This window comes from Meriones unguiculatus, chromosome 4, assembly GCF_030254825.1.
Source record: "Meriones unguiculatus strain TT.TT164.6M chromosome 4, Bangor_MerUng_6.1, whole genome shotgun sequence".
Lineage (NCBI taxonomy): Eukaryota > Metazoa > Chordata > Mammalia > Rodentia > Muridae > Meriones > Meriones unguiculatus.
In genome coordinates, this window is record NC_083352.1 from 57,970,098 (window position 1) to 57,995,518 (window position 25,421).

Below are 25,421 nucleotides of genomic sequence, written 5' to 3' on the forward strand. Positions count from 1 at the left end.
CCACCCCAACCCACTCCCAATCTATCCACAAAATTTATTTTTTCTTCCCCGGGGAGATCCAGACATATCCCCTCCCACCTAGAGTCATGCTTGTTACTTAGCCTCTCTGTGTCTATGGATTATAGCTTGGTTATCATTTACTTAACAGATAATATCCACTCACAAGTGAGCACATACCATATTTGTCTTTCTGGGTCTAGGTTACCTCACTCAGGACGTTTGTTTTTTGTTTGTTTGTTTGGGTTTTTGTTTTGTTTTGTTTTGTTTTTTCTAGTTCTATCCATTTGCCCATAAACTTCATGATGTCATTTTTTAACAGTTGAGTAAATGTACCATTGTGTAAACTGTACCACATTTTCTTTATCTATTTTTCAGTTGAAGGATGTCTAGATTGTTTCTGTTTTCTGGCTATTATGAAGAAAGCTACTGTGAACATAGTTGATCAAGCATTCTTGTGGTAGGATGGAGTGTCCTTTGGGTATATGCCCAAGAATATTATAGTTGAGTCTTGAGATAAATGGATGCCCAGTTTTCTGAGGAACCTCCACATTGATTTCTAAGGTGGCTATACAAGTTTGCACTCCCACCAGCAATGGAGAAGTGTTCTCCTTGCTCCACAGCCTCACCAGCATATGCTGTCACTTGTTTTATGGATCTTAACCATTCGTACATGTGTAAGATGGAATCTCAAAGTAGTTTTGATTTCCATTTCCTGATGGCTAAGGATGTTGAACATTTCTTTAAGTGTTTCTCAGGCATTTGAGATTCCTTTATTGAGAATTCTCTGTTTAGATCTGTACCCCATTTTTAAATGGATTATCTGATTGTTTGTCATTGGCTGTCTACTTTCTTGAGTTCTTTATATATTTTGGCTATCAGCCCTCTATTAGATATAGAGGTAGTGGAAATCTTTTCCCAGTCTGTAGGCTGCTATTTGGTCCAATTGACAGTGTCCTTCTCTTTACAGAAGCTTTTCAGTTTCGTGAGGTTTTATATATTAATTGTTGCTCTTAGAGCTTCAGATGTTGGTGTTCTGTTCAAGAAGTTGTCTCCTGTGCCAATGAGTTTAAGGCTCTTCCCACTTTCTCTTCTACCAGACTAGTGCTTTTTTTTTTTTTTTTTTTTTTTTTTTTTAGAAAAAATAATTTGACTTTATTTACTGGCATCCTTTGACCACCCCATGTGCTGTGGAGAGAACTGAACTACAGCTCACTCTGCCTTCTGAGTTGCAGGAGAGTCCAAACAACTGAGAAACGACACGTGTCCACCATGTGCTTGACTCCAGCTCCTATGGCAACGCTGTACTGAGAAAGACTGCCTTTGTCAGGGATAGCTGAGTAACAATGTCATCATGAGTCACATTAAAATAAATCTAAAAGGATTGTTCTTATTTGAATAGTGAATATTGACAGGAGTAAAACCACAGCTATAGGGAAAAAAATCAATGTGAATGATCAAAACAGAGACCCCAGAAGGCAAATGTGTCAACATCAGGAAGACACTTCAAACAAAACCATTAGTAGGAACATATTTATGAAAGCAAATAAACAAATACGTGCACATTAAAATACAGGCCCACTTGTGACTTCTACACTGTCCAATGAATTGCTGTAAATACTTTTCCTTACTTTGTCCTAGAAATCATAGCTTACAAGATTTTTACATTTACCATTGTGATAAATTAAGAACATCTCTTCAACTCTTGCAAGAAAACAAAAGGAGAACCTCTGTATATACAATACTATATAGTATGAAAAATGAGTGCAGTTATATTTTGCCATATTATGAAAATAGTCAAAATAAAATATATGGTCAGAGACAGAACTGTCAGGTGTGACTGAACCCAAGCCCCTTCTTTGAGGCCCATCACAGAATTACAAGCCAAAGCCACACCACTTTGTGCGGTGTAAAGATGACAGATGCACACAGAGGACCAGGCGTCCAAACATCAGTTGGGTTAGCCAGCACACGAGTCGCTGGGCTGGGCTTGGCCAGACTAGTGCTTTTTATATTGCTGAGTTGCTTGACATTAAGCCCAGAGCCTACTATATTTTTCTAAACACACACTCTACCACTAGACTGCATCCTTCATCCCATCTCCCAAAGTCACCCGTTCCACAAAGCATGATAAACTACTGAGGGTCCCTTCCACACATCTGCCAATTCCCAATATCTTCCTAAATCCTGGCCATCAAGTCAGTCTAGCTTCTCTCTGTGTGTGTGTGTGTGTGTGTGTGTGTGTGTGTGTGTGTATGTGTGTGTGTCTGTCTGTCTGTCTGTCTGTCTTTCTCCCTCTATGTGTGTGTGTCGCTGTCTGTATCTCTCTCTCCATACTCCAAATGTGTGCTCTCTGCTTTGTATTTATTTTAACTCTTTAGCTCATTTCTGTGCCCTGGAAGTACAGCCCTCCCACAAGTTCAGAGAAGTCTTCCAACAAAAGCTTGTTTCTTCCCAGAGTGTGGCTTTTACTGCCAAGAAAAATAACATCTCCTGCGTTTGCTTATGCAGCCTGAGAGTGATGTATTTCAGTCCTTTCCTGACTTTCTTCTTCCAAAGCCATGTCCATCCACCTTCTGCACACCATAAGCGTTAACCTTACACAGGCTCAGGAAGCAGTGCTCTAAGGAATGGTAAGCACACTGATAAGTTGTGTTCCAGTAACTCTGCCGATAAGTCCACACAAATGGATAAGAAATAGTTGGTCCATTTCCCAGCTATCTCAGGAAATGAGTTCCCGGCACTCTGGGCTTCACTCTGGGCTCAGGTTGTTTAATTTCTCTCTGAAGCTCAAGGGATAATCGCTTATAAAAAGAGTGTTCCAGCCAAGGGATGTGGGGAGCTATGGTTCTTATGTTCCACAGTTCTAAGGAACACTGATGAAGATTGGATTCAACATTACCAGTGATTCAAAAATAAATTTGCCCTAATCAAGAACATATAATTGGAAAAATGAGTTAAATGCTAAATATTTCCGAATAGTGAATCTCTCTCCAAATCACCTGGCAGCCATGATGATTATTTGAGTGTTAGAAGCAGCTGGGTGAATGTTTGAAAGCAGCCGCTGATTTGGAAAGCAAAGCTGCAACAGGCTGGGTTCTCCCTCAGCTCCTCGGCTACATCACCTTTGTTGCTTCTATTTTGGGTTCTTTGTTTTTAAACATGTTTGTCATGCTATTTTTTGAGATTGGGTATGGGTATGTTATCCAGACTGACCTTGAATTTCTGACCTTAAGCCATCCTACCATCTCAGTGCCCTGAGTAACTAGACATGAAAGCAAAGCCACTGTGCCCAATATTAAATATGTTTTTTTTAATTTCATGGTGAAAACAGAATGCTAATTGATCTATATTTAACTGATGGTAAATTAGCTTAGCAAAGTCGTAATTATCTAACATGCTTTTACTCTAAGAATTACTAGAAAGTGTCCAGGAAGCCTGTCTTTAATCCCAGCATTCAGGAGGCAAAGACAGAGACAAGCCTGTGAGTTCAAGGGCAGCCTGGTCTACATGGCAAGAGGCCAGACAAAACTGCATGGTCAGACCTTGTATCAAAAAGAAAGTGTTCAGTAGTTACTTAGGGAATGATCATCAATCCCTGCTTATTACATTATATTGGTACCTAATTATTATGCTTATAATTTTACAATATAGCATAATTTATATAATCATACAACTGTATTATAAGCCTAATTTTCACACAGATAAATAAAATGTGAGTATACTCTCCACCCAAAATAGATTCGCTTTCTTGGTGGAGGAAAGAGACTTCAAAGAACATCTGCTCCCAAACTGTATTCCCTGACAAAATAAAAATAATTTGACAGTAATGGCACCACACTGGGGACAAGAAGGACAATATGTAATGAGAGTAATAAAGGGGGCTGGAGAAATGGCTCAGTGGTTAAGAGCACTGGCTTCTTCTCCAAAGGACCCATGTTCAATTCCCAGCACCCACATAGCAGCTCATAAGTGTCCATAACTCCATTCCCTGAGAATACAGTGCCCTATTCTGACCTCCTCAGGCACCGCACACACATGGTACACACACATGCATGCGAGCAAACCACCCACTCACATAAAACAAAAATAATCTTTAAGAACAAGAGTAATAATCTTTTACAGGGTTAGAATTAACCATGCCTTCTACTTCCAAGATTTTATTAGGCCAGGTGTGGTGGCACACGCCTTTAATCCCAGCACTCTGGAGGCAGAGGCAAGTGGATCTCTATGAGTTTAAGGCCAGCCTGGTCAACACAGTGAGTTCCAGAACAGTCAGACCTACAACAATGAGAAACTTTTGTCTCAAAAATAAAAGATTTTTAATTCATCTTTTTAACCCTATTCAGATCCTCATCTTCTTCTAAAATAAATTTACCTCGCTCAAAACAGATTGTGTCCAGTTTTCTAATTGCTTTAGTTAGCATATAAAGTAATGGATTTCATTATGACAGTTCACATAGGCATATCATTGCATGTTGCTTGTCTTCGCTCCTGTCACTCTCCCCTGTCCCCTGATTTTCTCTCCCCTCTGCTTTAATGTTTAAACGTGTAGTTACATTCTGCCTAACAAGAAAACACAGATTGCTGTTTTTCTCACCCACCCATTACCCTGTCTGACTCCCCTTTCTTACTCCTTACTCTCCTCTTTTTGGACCCTTTCCTTGATGTTCATAATCGTGTGTGTGTGTGTGTGTGTGTGTGTTTGTTTTTTGAGAGAAGGTCTTGCTAGGTAGCCCAGTTTTGCTGCAAACTCACGGCAATCCTCTGCTTCAGCCTCCTGAGTGCTAGAATAACAAGCATGAGGCACCATGTCAACAGGTTCTTTCCATGACTTTTGAAACACCTGACTTGCTGACTGTCACTCACACAGGCACTCCATTGTTATTGCTGCACTGAACTTGAGGTGGCTCTAGCAGCACAGGGATGATGTAGTGCCCTCCAGAACTCCCAGTTTGGTTTCCCAAGGAGAACAGGTTTGAATGTGTTTCTATCTGGCGTTTCCAAATACCTCATGAATGAAAGTCATTATTTCCTGCTTGGTGATTGACCCTGTTAGGGCATGCATACCTAAAAGTTGTTAGCAGGGCCCTTTGATACCACAGCCTATGACCCGGGTCTGAGAACAACATGGAAAATGTTGCATGGTCTACAAAAGAGAGCCTTCTTACCCTTTTGCAACTGTTGGATGAAGTATGAATGTTTTCCTGATGTGACTATCTTAATAGCGTCTATAAACACACTAACTTTATCCAATGAATGTTTGGAAAAAAAAACACCATCAAGCCTCACCCTTCTGTACACTCACTTAAGAAACACATTCTCATTTATTCCCTCCCCTTGTATGCAGGTCATGGAATAACAGCAACCAGTGAACTCAGCTTCAACGCTAAAGGAATAACAGCAATAACATAAGAATTTTAAATGCTTAGGAAAGGTAGCTCTGAACTCACACTGACTTACACTACTCCGTGCTGCATGAGATTTTAAAATATAGTTGATACAAACTAAAATGGGGTACAGAGAGAGAGAAGAAAATGCTTAAAAAATTAAAAATTATTAGGTTCCAAGCTTCTCTCCAGCAACCCAAATCAATTGCTTTTTTCATGTTTTGTTTATTCTGTAGTCTAGGTTTATATTGGGGGCACATGTATGCTTTTGAAAGAGGGTGAGAAAGAGAAGGGGGTCAAAGGGCAACTTTCAGGACTTAGTTCTTTGCTTCTACCAAGCAGGTTCCAAAGACTGAACCGAGGTCCTCAGTCTTGGTTGCAGGCACCTTTATCTACTGAGCTAGCTCTCTGAGTCCCTGAAGCAGCTATTAACAGCACAGGCAGAAGCCTGGAAATAACAAAAGAGACCTCCAAAAAGTTTTACTGCTACCACAGAGCCTAGAACAAACCTAGCCTAGAACAAACTGTTTACAATAGTGTTAATTTTTTAAAATTAAAAATACCACAAAACTGAAACCTGTTGTGGTGGTACCTTTAATCTCATCACTTGGGATGCAGAAGCAGTTGGATGTTTGGGAGTTTTAGGTCAGTCTGGTTTACATTACAATATTCCAGGACCGCCAGCGGTACAAAATAGAGAGATCTTGTCTCCAAGAAACAAAAAAATCACAAATCTGGCTAGGCACAGGGTTGCACACCTGTAATACCAGTAATCTCTGAGTACTGGTAAAGGAAGGTCATGAGTTTGAGGCCATTCTGGGCTACAAGGCAAGTTTTAGACTATCCTGAACTACAAAGTGAGAGCTTGTCTCAGAAAGGAGGAAAAAAATCAGCCTGGAAGTGCAGCTTGGTTGGTAGAGTGCTAGCCTAGCATGCGAAAACCCTGACTCAATCTCCAGGATAGCAAAGACCGAATGTGGCTGACCAGACCTGTACTTCCAACACTTGGGAGGTGCAGTTGACGTCATTCTCAACTGTGGAGAGCTGAGACCATTCTGGGATTACAGTTTGGCCTATATAAAACCCTCTTGCTCTGTCTCTCTCTCGCTCTCTCTCTCATGCACAAAAGCACATGAAATAATTCCATGTTTGTTTGTTTTTTATCTGAATTAGGTTAGCCTTTAGATACTGCAATGTACAAAATTCTATAAAATACAATAAAGTTTAAATATACTTAATGAGTAGACATTTTTTTTTTCTAAATTTTCTTGAAGCTAAAGGTTCTACCTCCAAAGAAAAGCAGTATGTCCTGGCACTTGGTGTCAGAGATGCTCATACACGCACAGAATGCTGGGAGTGCTTAAGAAGAGGCCACATAACTGACTGAAGTTCTCAGCAAACGCGATGCCTGAAGCCACAGGCAGGGCACAATTTCTCACAGCCTGACAGACACAACAAACCCCTTTATCGTTTTCATCTCACATTCTTCAAAAGCTGCAGGGGAGCGGGCTAGTGCCTCAGTCCACACCCATAGGTTCTTGTCCTATTGTGACTGACTTTTCAACGTGAATTACAATTTCCAGTTCCTCCCAGGTGACACCATCCGGTGTTGTCCTTCCTCAGTTCTTAAGTTATTCAGTATTTCCCATCTTGTTGCAAAGACTTTCTTCTTGTTGTCAGCCTGTGTGATGGGGCCACATTAACCTTTTTTTAATTATTACTTTATCTTTATTTTTTGCTATATGAATGTTTTGCCTTCAGGTATATCTGCTTATCATGTGTGTGTCTGGCCCCTGTGGAGGACAGAAGAAGGCATCAGATCCCCTGAAACAGGAGTTACAGTGAGCAACTAACTATGCAGGTGCTCGGAATTGACAAGGTCCTCTTCAAGGGCAGCAAGTACTCTTAACCTTGGAGATACCCCTGCGGGACTCCACACCACTCTTTTTTTCCTGGATCATTACCCAGAGGACTAAAAGTCTTTTTGTCCTTTGGTTCTGATTTTACAGAGCGGCTCAGCTGAGGTATCAGAACACACATAGAGGGCTGGGTTTTCCTTGGTTGTCTTTCAACATTTACTTGTTTGCTTGTTTGCAGGAGTGTGTAGATGTGTGGGTATGAGTGTGTTTGGAGGGCAGAGGACATCCAGTAGGTGTCGGCTCTCTTTTTCCAGGATGTGGGTTCTAGGAACCAACCTCAGGTCCTCAGGCTTAGGGGTGGGCACATTTACCCACTGAGCCACTGCACCTGCCCAGAACCACATCTAAAGAAGAACCAGATCTGAAGGCCCATATGCCATGGAGGCTCTGTGTACAAAGAACCAGCATAAGAAAGAGAACCCCCCTAGGGCATTCATACGGGGCCTTACTGGTGACAAAATCGCTTGTGCAGACACGATAAATACAACAATAAAATTCAGAGAGCTAGCTCAGTTCTCTTCAAGAATATGGGAAGGAAGACAAAACTCTGCATTGACATAACTATTTGTTTGCACACTCACAGATAACAGCTGGCAAAGCATGTACATCTATGTTTATTGCTCATTTTGAAGTATTAATTCATTCTTTAATCCACTGAGAATCTACTACAGACCCAACAGAAACCTTGGATAGTCCACCCCCAAAATTTACAGCCGTTATCCTGGGTCCAGAAAATAACAGATCAGTTAGAAAGCTTGTTTTTAAAAAATGGAAAGCAGCTTGCAAGCTGGCTCAACAGGTAAAATATTTGCCAACAAGCTGGATGGCCTGAGCTAACTCTCCAGAACCCATCTAGTAGAAGGAGAGAACTGACTGCAGCAAGTCATCCTATGACCTCTACATGTGCACCGTGGCATGCACATGAACACACACACACACACACACACAAATAAATAAATAAAGTTTAAAAGAAGAAATGGGATGCCATACCAATATAGAGCCTGGCAATGTGAAAACTTAAAACTGACATAAAAATGTGGCTTAAACTGAAAGCATAATTTCCGTTAGATAGTTGGACTTGTGCATTTATTATTTTAGTGACATTTTAATCATGTTTATTTTCAAAAAAAGCGTTTTAGAAAATTTAATTTATAATTGGTCATAAGTCAATGTAGCCTCCTGGCAGATTTAATATGTTTGACTAAGAAATTAAAGGGAAGGATGGCCCTCCAGAGAGAAGAAAACTCCAGCACAAGCAATACTCAAGCCATGGGCTCCTGACGGATTTTACAGATACATTCTTGTAGACTCATTTCACAGCTCTGATTTCCGTCATAAAGGAATAGGGGAGGGCAAGGATGTGGAAGAAAAGGAAAAAGGCTCCTTTATGTAGCCTGCCACAGTCTATCTTTGTCTAATGGAAAAAAAAAAAGGCAATATAGACTTAACCAAAATATGTCTATTTTAAGACACGGGTCCATAAAAACCTTTTAAAAATAGCCCATTGAAAAAAATAAACACCTCAAGTTACCTTGAAATGAAACTATTAATAATTTGTTAAATTTGTTAAACAAGGGTTTTGCCTACATGTGTGTTTGTACATTTAGCCATGAAGTGACAACAAGGTACGTGCATTTTGTAGGGAATAAGATAATGTGATGATGTCTTCCAAACAGAATAAAAGTCAGGTATTTTCTTTCTTTCCTTTTTCCACAGGGTTGAGACTGGACATGGACATTATAAGCGAATGCCCCACCACTGACTGAACTGTATCCCCAGCCCTGACTCTTCTCTTAAACACCCCAACAAAAGAATGACTCTACACACTCCAAACCCTTACAAGTTAAGTACTAATTCTTTGGGTGCCTGAGACATGAAGATGTTGCTAACCCAGGACCAAATTTGGAGGCATCCTAGAGAAAGACAGCTATGGATAAATGACTGACAGCAAATGTGTCCACAGACTCGTGTGGCCGGGCATGGTGATACATGCCTGGGTGTTCATGACTCAGACTAACCAGACCAAAGTCATAAATTAGGGTCTGGAGAGTTGACTCTGTGGTCCAAAGCACTGGTTGCTCTCGCAGAGGACTTAAGTTCTACTTCCAGCACCCAGTATCAGCTCAGAACCTCCAAGGACACCAGACATGCACATACACACATGCAGGCAAAAAGCTCAGTCACGTAAAATAATGAAATAAATAAGTCTTTATTTTTTTTTTTTTAAGATAGGACTGTCCTTCTTTCTTCTTTGGCTACCTTAAGCTAAAAGGGAGGAAGAGAAGAAGAGAGCGAGATGACACATTAATATCAACTGGTCTCTCCAAACTGACCCCAGAGGCACCCATTGAGCACTCACACAGAAGCAAAGGCAAATTCAGATCAAGTACTTAGAAACCTCGGGGGAACATGTGAGAGCATTTTAAGAGCACATTGCCAAACAAAATTCCTGAAAGAAAGAACAGTTTAAAAATAATTCTTCTTTACTTTAAAAGTAGTACACAAAGATTGAAAGAGATATCTATAGATACTGAATACCAATAGAAAATTTTAAGCAATTATCTTGCCCTCATCAAAACTTAGACAAAAATCTACATATCTGTCCTCTTTTAGAAAGTATGTTTCTGCAGAGAACCAAAAACTATCTGTCTATACAGTAGACTCATACAAATTATTTTGCAGTTGTTTTGTTACTTTTCATTAGTGGATTTGAGTCTTTCTCCTTGTGAGAGTAGGTGCTAGTTTAAAGCTGTTTCCAAAAGCATAATGCCTAATCCCACAATGCCGGAGAGGCTCAAAATCTGGGTTAATGTTTGCTGAGTTCCCACATTAATAAGACTGATTTCCTCTAGTAAGTGTAAACAAAAAACATCTGTGCTAACATTACAATGAAACTATTCTGTTAGGACCTCTGCACTTTAAAACCCAGAAATGGACTGTGCATCCTAGAACATGAACCATTTCATTCTGTAAATGTCCTTAGCATTTTCAGTAGATTCTCCTTTCTCTATTATGTTTGCAGCAACCAGGATAGGATGGGAAAGGCCACAACCTTGGGATCTGTATGCTGCAGACATTTTCCAGAATTGAGGATGTTATCAAAGTATCACAACTGATTTCATCCTCTGTGACAGGGTAAACCCAAAGCAGGATAAGCAAAGGGCTGGATGCAGGGGCTAATGTCTATAATCTCAGCACTTAGGAGACAGAGAGGATGATAGTTGCCAGTTTGAGGCCAGCCCGGAGTATCCACAGTAGGTCAGAAGTTATCCTAGATATGTGATAAGACACATATGCCTGCAGTGAAGGAAGGAACCAATGAATGAATGAACAAATGGACGAAGGAACAAAGGAAGGAACGAAGGAATGAAGAAAGGGGGAAAAGAGGAAATGGTAAAGGAAGACACCTGCTAGATGATGTGATGGGTTAAGGAACTTGCTATCCACATCTGAAAACCAGTGTTCAATTCCAGAGATCCATAAGGAAGAAGAGAAAGCACTCTAGTAGATATTTATACAGAACATTGTTCAGAGTACACGACAATGCGGTCGTCTGAACTGCAATCAGATCCCAGGGCCCAGAATTCAGCATCTGTATATACACAGCACCAAACCAACCCCCAGCAATGCACAAGCTATCTATGATGCTGTCACACACACACACACACACACACACACACACACACACATGGCATAATAGTAAAACAAAGAAAACAGAAAAAAAGCAGAAAAGGGTTTACCTCAAAGGATCTGGTGAACACAATGAACACCATGTATATGAAGAGAATTTATTGAGCAATCCCTAAATTAAAGCGGAAGTACTATTTGTATTACCACAGGTACATTTTCTTTTCATTTTTGAAAAATCCATTTTGGTGTGAAATGACTAGTAGAGCCAAATGTTTAAAAATTAGTAGCAAAGAAAAAATTACTGAAATTTTGGAAAGGAGCTGGAGATACCGCGCAGTTACTCTTGCAAACGACCCAAGTGTCCAGCACCCACATGGAGGGCACAACATCTGAAATCCAGTTCCAGGGCATGCAGCGGCCTCCTCTGACGTCCGAAGGGAAGAGGCACACACAAAGTGCGCATACTGGCAAAGCGTTCAAAGACATGGAATAAAAAAAGACTCTTGGTCAGAGGGGAGACAACCGACTCTACTCATCAAAATTGTGACTGCCCTAAACATGGGCAACGGCATCATTGAAGCTGATTGTACATGTAAGATGTCTCTTGAGGAGGTGGAGGGTGGAAGTGCAGTGAACAACAATGCAGGATAAAAGTGAAACTTCCTGGTTTTAAGTAGACAGTGTGACAGGGTGATGTGGGAGAGGAACTGGGAGGACGCACTAGGAAAGCATTCCTTCTGGACCCGAACATGAGGGAGCTGCCGGCCATAGGCAAGCAAATCAGATAAATTATGGGTTTACCCCAGTTCCCATGACATGCCAAACCACAGCAAGGCATTTTTTAGTGACCCAAATTTAAGTTAAAAGTTTTATTTAGGCTCTTTTTAAAAATACATGATTTCTACCCCAAAAAAGAAGTCATTACTTGAAATGGAATGTCCTTAACTGAAGAGTTGTAGACGGTTGCTGTAAAGCCAGGATGCTGAGTGTGATCTTGAAGTAAACAGGTTTCTATAAAAAGCAAAATATTTACCAGCCACAGAAAGTTATTCCTGAGTGTACTGTCATAAACAACTCACGGCCCTGTAATACTTTACATACCCCACCTTCATTCAGAATAACTCATTTGGGGACAATTTAACATGTAAATAGCTCATCTGAAAATAATTCAAAGCTCTCGCAAAATAAGCAGGTTCTTCTCACTGGCCAGGTTTTATTAGAAAGAACCGTATCATAAATTTTAAAAGAAAGAAGCGCTCAAAGAATGATGGATTCATGCAGTTCCAATAATTACTGGGAAGGGAAGAACACACTTGACCGTCTTTCCCATTTGATTTACCAGCTATCTCTCAGTCTTCTCTGTGACATTGTGCAGCACAGGGTTTGACTATCACTGCATGAGGAAAAATAAAATTAAGGCCTGGAGATGTGTGGCTTCAGTTTTGTTTTTTTTTTTAATAAGCATACATGTAACACGTAAACATCTTATGTAACAGTACTTACTGGTGCACATATTTTTTATGTTTATTTGTGTGAGAGCATATGTGTGATGGCCTGCATGCTATCACTTGAATGTAGAGAACAACCTGAGGGCATCAGTTCTCGCCCTCTACCACAGGGGTCCTGGAGACTGAATTCAGATCTTCAGGTTGGATGTGCCTTTTCCCACTAAGCCATCTCACCACCCTCTGACGCAGATTTTGTTTTAAGGCCAAAATTCACTAAAGAAATTCATATTGATTATATTTTAAACTTTCATTAGTTAACGTTTCTTCTAAAGGGCAATTTTATAAAATAAAGGAGACTAAGGGCAAAGAATTTCCAGTTCAAAAACACAGCAAGGACATCCTTATACCTTGAAATGACAGTAGTTGGTGGGTTTCTTCATTATGAAAAACTCTATGCAATAAAATATAATTATATACATTCCTGTGACTCCTTGTTATCATACTTCTGGCATGCTCTCATGGCCTTGTTTGCTAATGAGCACTTTTGCCTGTCTGAGAAATTATGTATTTATCCACCAGGTATCTGTTGAGTGGCCACCATGACTAAAGCTTTGTGGCATTAGTTACCCTGCTGCGTTGGCCATCAAAGCAAATCGGGAAAGAAGGGTTTCCTGCAGCTTCCAGTTTGAGATCCTTCCATCATGGTGGGCAAGGAATGATGGAAGGAAGCAAAGGGACAGCTGGTCATGTTGCATTAGCGTGTAAGAACCAGAGAGAGAACAAGAAGTAGAGCTGAAGTGTAAGCCCTCGAGGAATGCCCCCATGACCGTCCTCCAGAAATAGTCCATCTCCGAAAGGTTTCAGAGCCTCGCTACAGGCATCACCAGTGTGAGGGTGTTCAAACACATGAGGCTACAGCGGACGTTTCATACCCAAAGCACAACAAGTGTACTAGACAATTAAGGTAAAGAAATGAACAGAGTAAAACCCCTAAGCGCATAGTTACTTGAACATACAGGCCAGCAAAGGGAATGCCATTGCAGAGGTAATAGTAAGTGTTGTTACATGTTGAATTAGGAACTTCATATTTACCACCTCACTTATCAAACTATTATCCCTTCACAGGTGATTTGTGAATACGTGGATATGCGATAGTGAGAAGTGACTGATTTCCCCAACAGCTCTCAACTGAAAAAAAAAAAAAAACACCAGCATTTCAACTCAAGTCCCCTAACACCAAAATTAACATTATAATCTTTACCCTATGTTTTCCAAAGAATGATGTAAACACAGAGAACCCCACTGAAGACAAACTTAGGAAGGCATGAAAAAGCCAGTTCCAAATACAGTTCACTGCTGCTGAAACAAATAGACAGATCACGACCATCCACAACTTCATCACAAATTCTTAAGGAAATCAAGTTAGATTGCCAGTGAAAACACCAGATTTGTCATAGATGTATTTATTCACCTGGAAAAACAAGCACGAATATAGTCTCAAAGAATGAGCGTTTTGTCCCTACTAAATAAAATGGTTTGTCAAAAGCAAGATCCTACACTATAAAGATCAATAAAAGGCAAACATCTGTGAAGAAGAAAATTGTAAGAAAAGTCAACCAGGCCTGTGTAACACTAGCGGTAAGAGGCGGGCAGTCTGGAGAGGTATCAGTACATTGCAGCACAGTTCCCGGATCCATCAAGTAAAGGAAAATTCTTACCGATTAGCTCATGTTCTAAATACCTACCCACAAGCATCTTCAGGAAATCCTTTTGTATAGGCTACGCCCCTCTGGTCTCATGGCATTCCTGTGCTGTGTGAGTTTATAACAAGAAAGTACGGGAAGTAGAGAGAGACAGCCCCAGTGTTAGGACCACTTGTTCTTGTTGGGGACTTGAGTTCATTTCCCAGGCACCCATGATGGATGGTTCATAACCCCCTTTAATTCCTGCTCCGGGCACTCTGTCTCCACCTTCTGGCCTCCTTGGGCATTGCTCTCATGGACACAAAGCCACAAACAGACACATAATTTAAAAAAAAAAAAAGACTCAGTCTCACTAACCTTTCTAATAGGATAATCAAAATTATCCTATGCTTCGTGGTTTTTGGAATCATGCTCATGTTTCAGTAAGTATATGTAATAAGTAAAAAGCGATTACATAAATCACTATGCTAGTTACTTATGAGCCTCAATAGCAAAAAAAAAAAAAAAAAAAAAAAAAAAAGGTGAAGGCATGCTTCTCCTCCAGAAGAGAGTCCCTTAGGAGATGCTCTGGTGAAGACTTACAATAATTTAATAATGAATGCCAAAACTGTATTGTATGCATCCAACAGGGCTGGGGTATGCACCTCAGTAAAAGTGTTTGTAGCATGTTCGAGGTTCTAGATTCATTCCCCAGGCCTGTAGAGGTGGGGGTGCTTTTGCATTGTATACAGCTAATCTAGAGATTTCTATATAAATGATGCTGAGTAGTTTTTAAATGGGCAAACCTGTTTTTCTTACTTATCTAATGCCTGTTAAGCCATGCATCAATGTTGTACTGAATGCACTTGGGAAATTCTGGGGTGACATGTTGCCCTTCCTAAGACTCCTTTATACGTCTTCACGTTTTTCCAAAAAATATCTTTGTGAAGGGTGGGGAACTTCACCCCTTAGGTAAACAAGTGTGGTGCTTCTTAGAGGTGATTCCTCGATATTTCTCAAGTCTGTATCCATAAAGAGCTGGCTCTTTGGGTTGAGGACGTGCTGGCCCAGATGCCCTGGGTTCTACCCTCGGCATGGGCGATCTGTGCACAGACTTTAAAGCTATAGGCCAGACCAGTTTCTCCTCTCTTCCACTAGCCAATCGCACGTCAATCAAGCAAAAAGCTGTCTTGACTCATCGGTCTAAAAATAACTCTTGACCTTGTGTGGCTTGGTTCAGATTCTTCGCCAGAATCTGATCTGACATCTATCTTTGCTGACTAATAGCTCTTACTTGGATGAAACCAGTTCACACTAGTTCATACCAAATTTGTTAGGCAAACACACACACACACATACACACAGACATTTCTCCAAACTCCTACTTGGTTTTTTGTTGTTGTTGTTGTTGTTGTTGTTGTTGTCGTTGTTGTCCAAGCCGTGTAGGTATTTTCTCAGCGTAACATGTTTCATCACAATATTTGGCAAATACTTACTGGCACTCACGCACTTTAAATTTTTACAGATTTGGGAAAATAGGTCCAAAATAATCATTCCAGCCTGTGAGAGAGAAAATCCATGCTCTCAAGAATGTGTTTAAGCCGGCATGTCAGCTGTGAATCAGGTTGAATTCCCAAAAGCAAGCTTGAGTTACATGTAAACAATTATACTTTCAAAAAATCTGGATTTTTAACTCTAGAAAGAATGGTCTGAATATTTGGATTCTACTTCATAGATACAAATTAATAAAGGTTTCTTCCGTGTGTGTCTTAGCAAGTCAAAAGCCAAGCTGATAACTATTGAATCATTGCGGAATATGTATAGATACCCCTCACTGATAGATTCAAAATCCCTGTGTGTGTGTGTGTGTGTGTGTGTGTGTGTGTGTGTGTGTGTGTTTTCTTCCTTGCTTACGTGTAAGTATGCGGGTACGAAGCCAACATTGGGTTCCCTCCTCAATCACTCTCCGCCATACTCTTTGAAACAAGGCCTCTTGCTGAACCTGGAGCATGGGGGTTCAGCTGGATTGGCTGGCCAGCAAGCCCCAGGGGTCCCTGACTGCCCTGCCAGCACTGGGGTCAGCAGTGTGCTGGGGACCCTTTTCAGATCCTCACACTTGGGTGGCAAGCACTTCACGATTGAACCATCTCCCCAGAGACACCTCCCCAGCCTCCTTTCCCTTTCCATGAATTCCAGCGGTGAGTGCCTAAGGAAATCATTTAGGGAAGGTAAGTTCAAGTTCAGCCAACAGACTGCGCCAAACAAATACAAAGATCACTTCCATCTGCCCAGGAGGAAAGCTGTTGGTGTCAGCAAGTACCTGTCCCTAAAGTACTAACCTAAGCAAAGGAAACTCTCAGTTGTCATTGCCATTGTTGTTGGGACCATATGTTGTTTCGTTAAGGTTCCATTACATTGACTAAGACCTTGGAAATAACCATACATTGTTTTCTATACTGGGGTTCCAACCCAAGGCCCCAAGTGGGTGCTCTACCACTCAGGGCCCTCCCAGGACACAGCGTTTGGTATTTGGGCTGGTGTTCATAAAAAAATCACCTAAACTAAAAAAAATAAAAAATAAATAAATAAAAAAACAGGCTTGACTCTTCTTTCATGCTGGAAAATAAAATGAATGTTAAAAATTACGGAAATTTTCAATCAAGCCAAGGAATTTAAAGTGTTACTTCAGAGCCGGCGAGAAAAGGCACTCATTGCCAAGCCTGACAACCTGAGTTGTCCCAGGACCCACACGGTGGAGGAGAGAGCCAACTTCTGAAGGTAGTCCTCTGACCTCCACCGTACACCATGGCGTCCAACCACACATGCACACACACACTTACAAATAGACAATGAGGGTTTTCTTAAATGTTTGTTATTTCAAACAAATCCCAAAGGTATTTCTGAGATGAGATTAGTTACGGCAGGCAGTCTCCTTCAGAAGGGGTCTCAAACAGAATTTGTGAATTTTCAGAATTTGAACGTCTCCTGCCATTTGTCCCACACAATCCACTCTCCCTTGCCTATGATTCCTAGTATTCTTTCCTGAGCCTTGCCACAGTCACTCATTGCCCCATAACCTTTATGCCAGGCATCCCATTCACCGTCCCCCAGAGGGCAGGAACACCTTGTGTATAGTTCACAGAACCTGGATCACCCTGAGGGTGTAGGATTTCAAAACAACAAAAAGAATGAATGAATGAACTCACTTCTACCTCAGAGGAGGTATGGATATTCCTTTTTTATTTAACCTAAAAGGAATTTGAAGGACTTTTTTTTTAATCACCATTTTCAGCCAAATTTAAAGAACACAATTGTTTGCTTTCATTTTCAGAACACATCCTTGCAATAATATCATTTTATCTCTACATTTGAAACAAGACATAACTTTAAACCGTGGCTTTCATAGAACTTCTTTAAATAATTCAAGAAAGCCATAAGAACAGTCTACTAACCAACAGAACAAAGGGTTGTGATTGAGCAGTGGAATCGTACAAGCTTAACGGTCAGGAGTGGCCAGCCCTGCTGTGTGACTCGCTTGAAAATGAGTCTTCACTTAAGCCTTTTTCTTTATTTTGCAGTAGCTGCACAAACACTAGCCATCATGTTTCTGATTTACAGGATGACGAACCTTGCTGGAAGCTGTTGTGAACGTTTTCTAGGACATGGTTTCAGGCTTTCACCCCAACACTTTGCTTTAGCAAATTCATTCACACCCTTTCATTTACCTTAGTCACAGGCAAATGTTTTCTGTTTTCTGAGGATGTATTGTTTATCAACCCATACACTCCACATTTTAAGATCAAAGTTTCTCTGTTATCACCTATTTTAATCTGTTCTCGGTTTGGTTCTTATATACCAGAAGAAAGCTATGCAGGCAGATGGCTCATCGAAAGAAGCTTACTCAGCCTTCATGGACTGCATCCTACCACGACAAAAAAAAATAAAAAAATAGGAAAAAGTAAGGAGTGGTGGGAAGCACCCATAATGCCAGGATTGGGATTTTAGGATTCAGAAAGTAGAGGCCCAGGAGTTCGAGGCCAGCCTGGGTTACATCTCAAATTAAAGGCCAAGCTAAGCAACAAGAGGAAAGAAAAGGGACGGGAGAGATGGAGGAAAGGACACTTTTCACGTTCTGCGTGGAGAATTTTTAGCCTGGCTTTTGTTTTCTTCGTCATTTAACAACACCACCACCAAAAAGGCATTCCATACTGATTTAATGCTCTGATTTAAGGCTTGCTTTAGCAAGGCCTTTATTGGCAACAGAAAGGTCAGGCCTAAATCATTTCTAAAGAGCATAAACGTAACCCAAAAGGTCCCAAAACATTGTTTAAAATATACTCTTAATATTAAACCTTTAACATAACTCAAAACGTGCTTTAGCGTACTCTGGAGGATAATGCCTAACAGTGCGGTTACAGCAGATAAAACCCGGTCATGAACTGCTCATCTTGGGGGTTGGGGGCGGGGAGACCTTACTGCTGTTTTCCCTTGGTGACCATTTTTTTTCCCACTCTGCTAGGAAGATCTACATGTATCCACAGGACAGGACACCTAGGTCATCAATATCCTTTTAAAATTCGCCAGCCTCCGCAGGCAGGAGTATGCCTAATGCTCACACAAACGTAGAGGTGGGGTGCTCTGGGGCCACAGCGCCCAATAAGCTGGTCCTTTGGAATTCTCAGACAAATGATAAATGACTCCTCTGAGACTCCGCCTTCTGCACCTTATTTTCCACTCCTGTCTCAGTGGAAGGTGTCTGCCTTCCTGAGAACTCACAATTTTATTCTGTTTATAGTTTGACCCATCTGTGAGGGTGAGCACCCGAGGACCCAGTTACAGGATTTGCTGGCCCCATGGCTCCATCATCCCCCACCTCACCCCACCCCACCCCCCAAAAAACGGGTCGGAGATGCGAGCGAGGGGAGAGGCTGCGCGCTCGGTTTCTTTCCCAATTCCCACCTTTCATCCAGGCATCCTCCACCGGGAAGCAACTCCAGGCCCACCTCTCATCCTTCTCGTTCCCGCCCCGCTCTCCCCCTCGGGCAGCACACTTACCAGGCTCATGGACCCCAGGGTTGTCAGACAGCTCGATGACCAGGAGTTCCCGGCCCTCGAAGCTGCGCCCTACAGTGTAGATCCTGCTGATGGCGGTGCACTGCAGCCAAACGGACACCAGCGCCTCGCGCAGCTCCGGGTAGCGGTGGTACTCGAAGGAGATGCCGTCCTCCTGCTGCAGCCGCCGGCGCCGCCGCATGCCGGTCGCAGGCGCCCCGGGCTCCTGGGCTTCAGCCGCCAGCAGCCACCCGCCGACCACCAGCGCTGCGCACAGCGCCAGTAGCGCCCGTCCTCCAAGCCCCGCCATCGCGTCCCCGTGAGCTGCACCGCCGGCCTCTTTTGTCTGCCCGGTCCCGGGTGGAGTTGGTGAGCTCAGCACCAGCCTCCTCTCGCCTCACCTTCCTCGGCTCAATGAGTGGTGGTGCGCGCTGGGGCCACCCAGAGGACAGCGGCGACGCGGCGGCTCTGCGTCCTGCACTACCCGCCCCGGGAGCGAGAGCCAGGAGGCCCAGCACAGGGCCAGCAGCCGCCAGGGATGCTGGCTCTATTCCTTGGCTCACAACTACGTCAAAAGCCAAGTGGCCCCAGGGACCATGCAGGTGGAATGACAGCTAAGGCCTTGGCTCAGAAAGGCTGTTGTCAATGAGAGGGATCCATGACCCGGCACCATGCTTGGAGAAAAAACATTTTGGGGTTTGTTAGCAGAGCCTTCTAAAGTAGCATCTCCAGGATTTCCACCTGGATACATCAGAATGTAGGGTGGGGTGAGAAGCAACCAGCAGCTTGCCTTCTCTCGCTGGTCATCACTGCTTCAACAGTCCAGGCGGGAGTGTTGTGATTTCATCTGTAGCAAGGTCTCGCTAGAAATCAGAACACTGTGCATTCTGAGTAAAGACGCTTTCTACTAATTTACAGATAGTGTTGTTAGTTGTATTTAGAAATATTCCTGAATTCTTCTAGAAAAATAAAAAAGAAGAGATGAGGCAAGACAGGTCCTTTGCAAGCAGGGCCAATACCACTCAACTTCTGTGACACGCCGGGAGACACAAATGACACTGCTCTTGAGTTAGACAAAGGATTTAGCTTGGCATTATGATTAAAACCTGTAATGGAGGAAACACTGATACAGACAATCAAAATCTCCATTCCTTTCTCAAAGCGACAGCAAAAACATAAAACCCATGGGCTTAAATGACCCTTGGGCAGGGTTTGTATTTCTGGAGCAACATCTGCAGCAGATGTTACCCTACAAAGGTTGCCATTTGGATTTCACTACAGCACGGATCGAGATAAGTAATCCACTGAGTATGGACAGCAAAAAGGACTGCACACCACCTGGAGAAGGTCATCTTGGACATTTTCTTTCTCAGATGTCTCTTTCTCCAGTGTCTAATAATACACAGTCCTGAACAAAACCTGTCACCTGGGAAGGAACCCAGACCTATAAATAATTTCACTAGATTTTTTTTTTAAGTGAAGCATGAAACAGTGGAAGTACTTTCTTTTCCCTACACTTTGATCTCAGAAGCAGCAAGAGGAATCCAGTTGCTTGGAAAGTGGTGCCAATAAAACTAAGAGGTTGTGTGGCTTCTGTGGCTCTAAAAGGCCCGCCGCCTTCAAAGGTCATCCTGTGGCAGATAGACCTGTCCTTGTCCCTCCCCACAACCCATCCAACCTGCTCCCTGGAGGAATCATAACAAGAGTGCCATAGCTAAGGTACAAAATATTCCTGGCACTGGGTGAATGAGACACCTAAACATTGTCTGTCACATTCAGGGAGCAATCCTAAACCATAAAAGGCAGCAATTCTAGGCATTCAGCTCATGCTTAGAATTTCAACAGTCATGAAATAAACATTACTGTTTCAGGGGCCAGAGAAATGGCTTCAGAGAAAAGAGCACACAATAATCTTGCAGAGTACCTAATTCCAAGCATCCACAACCAGAGGATCATAACTGTATCTCCAGACCCAGAGGATCTGGTAGACGGCCTCCTTGGGCACCCTCACATGCACGTAAATAAATGGGGGCATGCACTCATATAAATGACATTCTAAAGAAAGCAAAAACCAAGTCATGATGGTGCACACCTGTAGTCCCAGCACTCAAGAGCCTGAAGAAGGATAGTGAGCTCAAGGCTAGCCTGAGCTAAATAGTTGGCCTCTGCCTCAAGTAAGTAAAGTGAATTAATAAAGATAGGCATGATTGCCAAGCTGCTAAACTAACCTTAACTTCAAATCACTGTATCTACATCTCCCACAGCATATACATATATGTGTGTGTGTGTGTGTGTAACTAACCTTGAACCTCTGATCTCTTATCTCCAACCTCCCAAATGCTGGCTTGTATTATAGTTAGGTACCACCTTAACAAACTACCACAGATTTGGGTGTGGGGCTCTTTTGAGAGGGGGGCTGCCATCGAACTTCCTCCTTAAAGTAGACAGAGCTTTAGGAAAAACAGCAGCAACAACAACAAAAAAAAAAAACTTCATGCTTTCCACTATGGCCAGTCTGTGTTAGATTACTTAGTTCAGAAGTCTGAAACCAGAGTTATAATTACGTTTCTAAAATCATTCCCAAAAGAGTAACCTTGGGAAACCAGAGAAAAGAAAACAGTGTGGTTAAAACCAATGACTTCAAAAGTATAGAGTTAAGAGTTTCTTGTTAGCAATTTAAAGCAGCCTCCCTAATTTGTGGCTGCGTGGGGGCATATTGGCTTGTAACTACACACACAAACAATGCCCTCTCAATGAAGCCCAAACTTGTTCCTTGGCTGACTTTTCTTTAAAAAATGACACCTTGATGGGCCATGAGGTATTTTTTGTTTTGTTTTGGTTTACTTTACAGGGGAGAAAAGATTTTAACAGTTATGTGATATGACCTGAAGAGTTCTTTGATATCTTAGATGTTTGCGACCCTGATCTATGAAGAAGAAAGTTGACTAGACTGCCCATTCTCAAGTATCTGAGTATAAAAGAACCTTCCAGGTAACTTACAGAATATATGTGTTGGGACTGAGCAATGACCCGTTAAGAGGTCTTGTTCCTGGAGATGCAGGTTCAATGCCCAGTCTCCACATGATAGCTCACAGCTGTCTATAGCTATAGTTCAAGGGGATCCAATGCCCTCTTCTAGTCTCTGCTGGTACAAGGAAGGCACATGGTGTACAGACATCCATGTAGGCAAAACACATTCACATTTAACACCAACAACAGTAATACTTTAAAAGTAGGGGGCTGGAGACATGGCTCAGTGGTTAAGAGCACTGACTGCTCTTCCAGAGGACCCGGGTTCAAGCCCCAGCACCCACATGGCAGGAAGACCTGACACCCTCACACAGATATACATGCAGACAAAACACCAAATGCACATAAAAATAAAATAAATAATTTAAAAATTTTAAAGCATTGTTTGAAATTTTATTTTTGAATACATGTGTCTTCAAGCTTTCCTGGCAAACAGAGTTTCAGGCACTGATAGCATTCATTCTTGGTTTAGGGGCTGGAGAGACAGCTCTCTGGTTAATGGTGCTTCATGTTCCTCCAGAGGACCTGAGTTTGATTCTTAACATCCATGTCATGTGATACATAATCACTTATCACTCTTGTTTCAGGGATGGTGACATTGTTTTCCAGCTTCCATGGGCAGACACGCTCACTTAAAAAATTAAGACAGATTTTTTAAAATGTTCTTGATTTTAACGAGAAAATCAACCATGTATGGTAGTATATGCCTGCAACTTCAGCACTTGAGATTGGAGAAGGAGAGTTGGGAACTTCAGTCCTATAACAAGGACTGAAACCAACCAGGGTCACATGCAGCCTGTCCAAAAAAAAAAAAGAAAAAAAAAAAAGAAAGAAAGAAAAGGATAAAGGGACCTCCAACTTTAATATTTGATTGGTAAATATGTTGTATTGGTTAATTTTCTATTACTGTGATAAAATAGCATGTCCAAAAGAGGCTTATAGAAGATAGAGTTTATTGCGGTTTACAGCATTCATCATAGCAGAGGCAGCATGCAGTAGGTGGTTAAGGTGACCAGAGCAGAAAGCTGAGTGATCACACCTCCATCTACCTGCAAGAAGCAGAAAGAGAAAACTGGTAGAGTGGCAAAGATATGAACTCTCAAAACCTGCCCCCTCCCCCCAGTGACATTTTTCCTCTGGCAAGGTTCCAGCTTCCATAGCCTTCCCTAACTGTGTCACCTAGAGGGGACCATGTGTTCAAATGCTTGAGTCTGTGGAGGCATTTCTCACTTAAACCACAACAAGTCCTCTAAGAAATAATGATGCATATATTAATACTTGCTATGGTCCTGGAAGTTTTCTTTTTGAAATAAGTTCCCACAGACCTGATAGATGGCCCAACATATAGACTTAAGGCATTGATTCAAAGGAATTAAAATTTAATCTGTTCACTTCTGGGCTATTTTACTTGTGGGTCAGTTGCATCAGCTCTCTGTGGTTTTGCAAACATATATGCAGTTATTCGTCTTGATTGTGGACTTCTAAAATATCACACATGCCAAGTCTTCAATGTGTTTACATAACCATAGTTAAATTCAATATGCAGACCCTATTTTAAAATCTTTGTACAAGCATGAAAAAGAAGTTGAAATAGACAGTGTTTTGTTTTGTTAATGTCATTTCTAGACATCTGCTGTTGCATATTTAAGCTCTTGGAACCCCTACTTTCAGCTTCACCTCTGTCATCATCAAGTTCAGGAACTATGTATGTAATATATATATATATATAATTAATTACAGATCATTCACTTTATATCCCCCTGTAGTTCCCCCCTCCCAATCCTACCCACCTTCCCCCTTCTCCACCCATGTCCCTCCCCAAGTCCACTGATAGGGTAGGTCCTGCTCTCCCTCCTTCTGATCCAAGTCTATCCTGATGATCCAGGTCTCATCAGGAGTGGCTGCATTGTCTTCCTCTGTGGGCTGGTAAGGCTGCTTCCACCTCAGGGGGAGGTTATCAAAGAGCAGGCCAATCAGTTCATGTCAGAAATAGTCTATTCCTATTACTATAGAATCCACTTGGACACAGAACTGCCATGGCCTACATCTGTGCAGGGGTTCTAAATTATCTCCATGAATGGTCCTTGGTTGGAGTATCAGTCTCACAAAAGACCCCTGTGCCCAAATTTTGGTTCTGTTGCTCTCCTTTGGAGCTCCTGCCCTCTGCAGGTCTTACTCTCTCTCCCTTCTTTCATAAGATTCCCTGCACTTTGCCCAAAGTTTGGCTATAAATCTCAGCATCTGTTCTGCTACCCTGAAGGATAGAGCCTTTCAGAGGCCCTCTGTTGTAGGCTCCTGTCCTGAATCCCTATTTTGTCCCTCTTCTGATGTCCATCCTTTTTGCCTTTCTGAATGGGAATTGAGCAACTTAGCCAGAGTCCTCCTTCTTGATTAGCTTCCTTAGTATGTTTATCTTATATTATACATCTAATATCTACTTATGAGTGAGTATATACCCTGTGTGTCTTTCTGCTTCTGGGATACTTCACTTAGGTTATCTTTTCCAGTTCACACCATTTGCCTGCAAATTTCATGATTTCCTTGTTTTTCATTGCTGAGTAGTATTCCATTGTGTAGATGTACTACAATTTCTGTATCCATTCCTCAACTGAGGGGCATCTGGGCTGTTTCCAGCTTCTGGCTATTACAAATAAAGCTGCTACAGACATGGTTGAGCAAATGTCCTTCTTGTGTACTTCAGCATCTTTTCTATATATGCCTAGGAGTGGTATAGCTGGATCTTGAGGAAGCGCTATTCCCAATTGTCTGAGAAAGCGCCAGATTGATTTCCAAAGCGGTTGTAACTTTTATTCCTTTATCCCAAAGCCCTGTCTACAGTTTATCAACCCCAAAGAAGTTCTGTGAATATGTAGCTCTATGTCTGTCCAGCTGTGTGCTGGGAAATGGATAATAGTTCGCTGGTGGGAAACAGCTTGATTTCAGAGCTTTTGCTGCATTGCATGATGTAAATATTTCCACCCTGGCCAATCTCAAATTACCAACCTGATTATCAAAATTACCCTCTCAGTGCAGTGACGAGCATAGATTCTAGATTCTCCTTCAGTCAAAGAGATGAAGCTTAATTTCCTTCGATCAGAATGTAGGCAGGACTTAGTAACTCACTCGACTGAACACAGTAAAGCAGAAATGATGGGAATTTGGACTGAAAATTTAGCTCAGTGATAAATTACCTGTCTAGCCTTGAGTTACATAAACCCCGGAGTTAGTTTTCTAGAGCTGCAAAAATCAAACCAAAAGAAATGATGGGTTATA

At 41.9% G+C, this 25,421-nt stretch overlaps 1 protein-coding gene across 1 annotated transcript in view; it reads right to left on the reverse strand.

The window, feature by feature from the left end:
* The window catches only part of Cpe (carboxypeptidase E), a 103,394-nt gene extending 83,801 nt beyond the window's left edge, over nt 1–19,593 (reverse strand). Inside the window, exon 1 of the mRNA XM_060381850.1 lies at nt 19,122–19,593. Within this exon, the coding sequence (XP_060237833.1) occupies nt 19,122–19,428 (307 nt within the window). The 5' untranslated portion in view covers nt 19,429–19,593. The remainder of the gene's footprint in view (nt 1–19,121) is intronic.
* Between the last annotated feature and the right edge of the window lie 5,828 nt (nt 19,594–25,421).